The sequence below is a fragment of the Chenopodium quinoa genome, unplaced genomic scaffold (assembly GCF_001683475.1).
Source record: "Chenopodium quinoa cultivar QQ74 unplaced genomic scaffold, ASM168347v1, whole genome shotgun sequence".
Taxonomy (NCBI): domain Eukaryota; kingdom Viridiplantae; phylum Streptophyta; class Magnoliopsida; order Caryophyllales; family Amaranthaceae; genus Chenopodium; species Chenopodium quinoa.
In genome coordinates, this window is record NW_018742991.1 from 26,410 (window position 1) to 28,973 (window position 2,564).

The 2,564-nt window shown below is 37.8% G+C and overlaps 1 protein-coding gene across 1 annotated transcript; it reads right to left on the reverse strand.

Annotated features, from left to right (window-relative positions):
- Positions 1–1,794: 1,794 nt before the first annotated feature.
- LOC110729786 (protein lin-28 homolog B-like) lies at positions 1,795–2,333 on the reverse strand. The gene is made up of 2 exons (XM_021909561.1): positions 2,067–2,333; positions 1,795–1,986 (listed from the first exon to the last, which is right to left on the reverse strand). The coding sequence occupies exons 1-2, from the start codon at positions 2,331–2,333 to the stop codon at positions 1,795–1,797; spliced, it is 459 nt and encodes a 152-aa protein (XP_021765253.1).
- Positions 2,334–2,564: the final 231 nt, after the last annotated feature.

The following is a 2,564-nucleotide window of genomic DNA, read 5'->3' on the forward strand; positions in this document are numbered from 1 at the left end:
GGAGGATTCCCTTACCTCCCCCCTCTACTTTCAAGCGTTGACCTGCAGAGCTAGGCTGGCTAAACTTGTAAAAGGTGTCGCTTCGGTAGCGTCTTTTATCTTTATCTCAAAGTGTCTAATCTGTAAATACCGGACCAAAAAACCGTGAGGGTTGAGATACGGTAAAAAAAAAATTGTGTTGTATACAATAACGCATTTTTTTGTATACATATATACATACGTGGTATAAAACCCATTAGTATTATAGAGTACGCGTATTACGTTACATATTATTGAATTTGGATAAGGAAATTTTGACTTTTGGTACCACAAAAAGTCCTGTTATTGAATTTTGCTACCGCTAAATTTTTTTTTTTTATTTTACTACCACTAAAAATCAGGTTTTTTTAAAACTGATACCAGTTGACGAAAACTGTTAGATTAGCCGTTTGTGGGGCCCACTGCAACAGTTCTTTTTGTCTGTTTATTGTGTATTAGTACTTACTTTGAAGATCCCAACTTCTTCAAAGCTCATGTGAGAGGCGAAATTTGTTGGAATCGTAATCATATCACAACAATTGGGAAGAATGTTCAGCTGCGAAGGTGAATTTGCTAGAGCATATCTAGGCTAAGGTGAGCACAGTTGTTCAAAGCAATTTTTAATTTATTTTTTGCGAAAACCAATTGGAAGATGGAATTGCAAATTTGTTACGAAATTGTTGTTGGTTAATTGTAATTGCAAATTTGTTACGAATTGTTGTTGGTTAATTGTAATTGCGATTGTTTAGGAATGATGTAGAATCTGAATAGGATTTTAGTAATGGTGTAATTGGTAGTTAATACCAGTAATTCGATTTAGGGTTCTTACCCGAATTGAAATTAGGGGTTTTTGATTTGTGATACTGTAGGGAGTAATTGAAGGTGATGTTTGTTTAATAATGAATGTGTGATTATAGTTGTTGCTTAAATTTGGTTGAATTGCAGGGTAAATGTCGTTGATGAGGTTTTCTCCCTCCAAACAAAGGAAGTGTGACTGTGGGATACCTATGGCTAAGCTGACATCATAGACAAGAGAGAATCCTGGAAGGAAGTTCAAAGCCTGCAAATTCTATGATCCTAAAACAGAAAGTAGGGGTTGCAAGTGCTTTGAGTGGGTGGATGAGGAAGATGGCACAGACTGGCAAAGGGATGTCATTAATCAATACTTGACAAGAAATTGATGAAGGGGGAAATAAACTCACTACAGAGAGAAGTTGAAGATTTAAGTGGCCAAAGAAGGTGTTGCTAAGTGAGAATGACAACTTGCTAGTGAAGTGCAAAGCTTTAAGTTCTGAGAGGAAGAAATACAGCAAGGAAAGCCAATACAAATATGGTGGTGGATGCACAATTGTCCTAGCAATGACCATATGTTGTTTATTTCTGATTATAATTGTGTTACTTGTATTGAAATGAGATTCAACTTGGTTACAGTTACAAGTTGTGTATTTAAGATGATGTTGGTGTAAGACAACAACTTCCAAATGTAAGACTTTGAATTGTTTATGAATGTATATTAGTTAATGTTGGTGTATTTAGTTATTGTTGGTGTATTTATGTGAATGATATTTGCAATAAATAAATGTGGCAATCAAATAGTCTGTCATAGCAATTTCAGCACTAAAGTGCTTGGCAACCATCACAGTTAATATTCCCACAGAACTAGTTTTTATAGACAAAATTACTAGCAAAAACTAAGTTGTCTTAAAAAACCATAGAATGAAAGTTGCAGGGTACAATATCCAGGAAGCTAAAAGTCTAGGGACTAAAAACTACACTCTAATTCTTCTTCATTTCCCTTTTCCTTGCTTTCTTGTTGGCTGTTTTGCTGTTGTTCTCTTTTTTTGCTGCAGTTGTTGTTGTTGATGCCTGGATGCTTGGGTGCAGGGTGGCAGGTTGTTGTTGTTGGGATGGCCTCTGTTGAGGGAATTTTTGGTTTGCTATGCTGAATGGCCCAGGAGTTCCACCAGTCTGTCAAAAAAAAAAAAAAATCTTAGTTTATCCAAAAAAGCAGTAGACATGTAGTGTGTTAGGCTTGATAATGTACACACCTTCATTGCAGCCCTTGCCTCCTTCTTTCTTCTTTGTTCCTTGTTCCAAGCATTTTGCAAAACTGGTTTGCATGCTAGTTTGGCATCTGGTGGAGGTGCAGGAGCTTGCAATGGTGGATTGCCACAAGTCTTGGCATAATGACCAAGTTGTCCACAGTTTGCACACCTATTTTGCCTCTTTTGTTGTTTTTGCTGGCTGCCACTGCTTTCAGATGCTCCCTCTCCTCTCTCCAACTTTCTTTTCTTTGACTTAGGCCTACCAGGCATAACTCTTACTGCTGGAGGCAGGGCTGTCTTAGATGATGATGCTTCTCCCAATGCTTGGGTCCAGGCATAGGCTTCACAGGTTCCTCATATGCATACAAATATTTCTGCCTTGTGTAATACCCATCCACATAGTCTTCTGGGTCCACCCTCTTGTCCAAAATGCATGCATATCCATGCACACACATGGAATACCAGTCAACTGCCAATGGTAACATGTGCAAGTCATGTTAC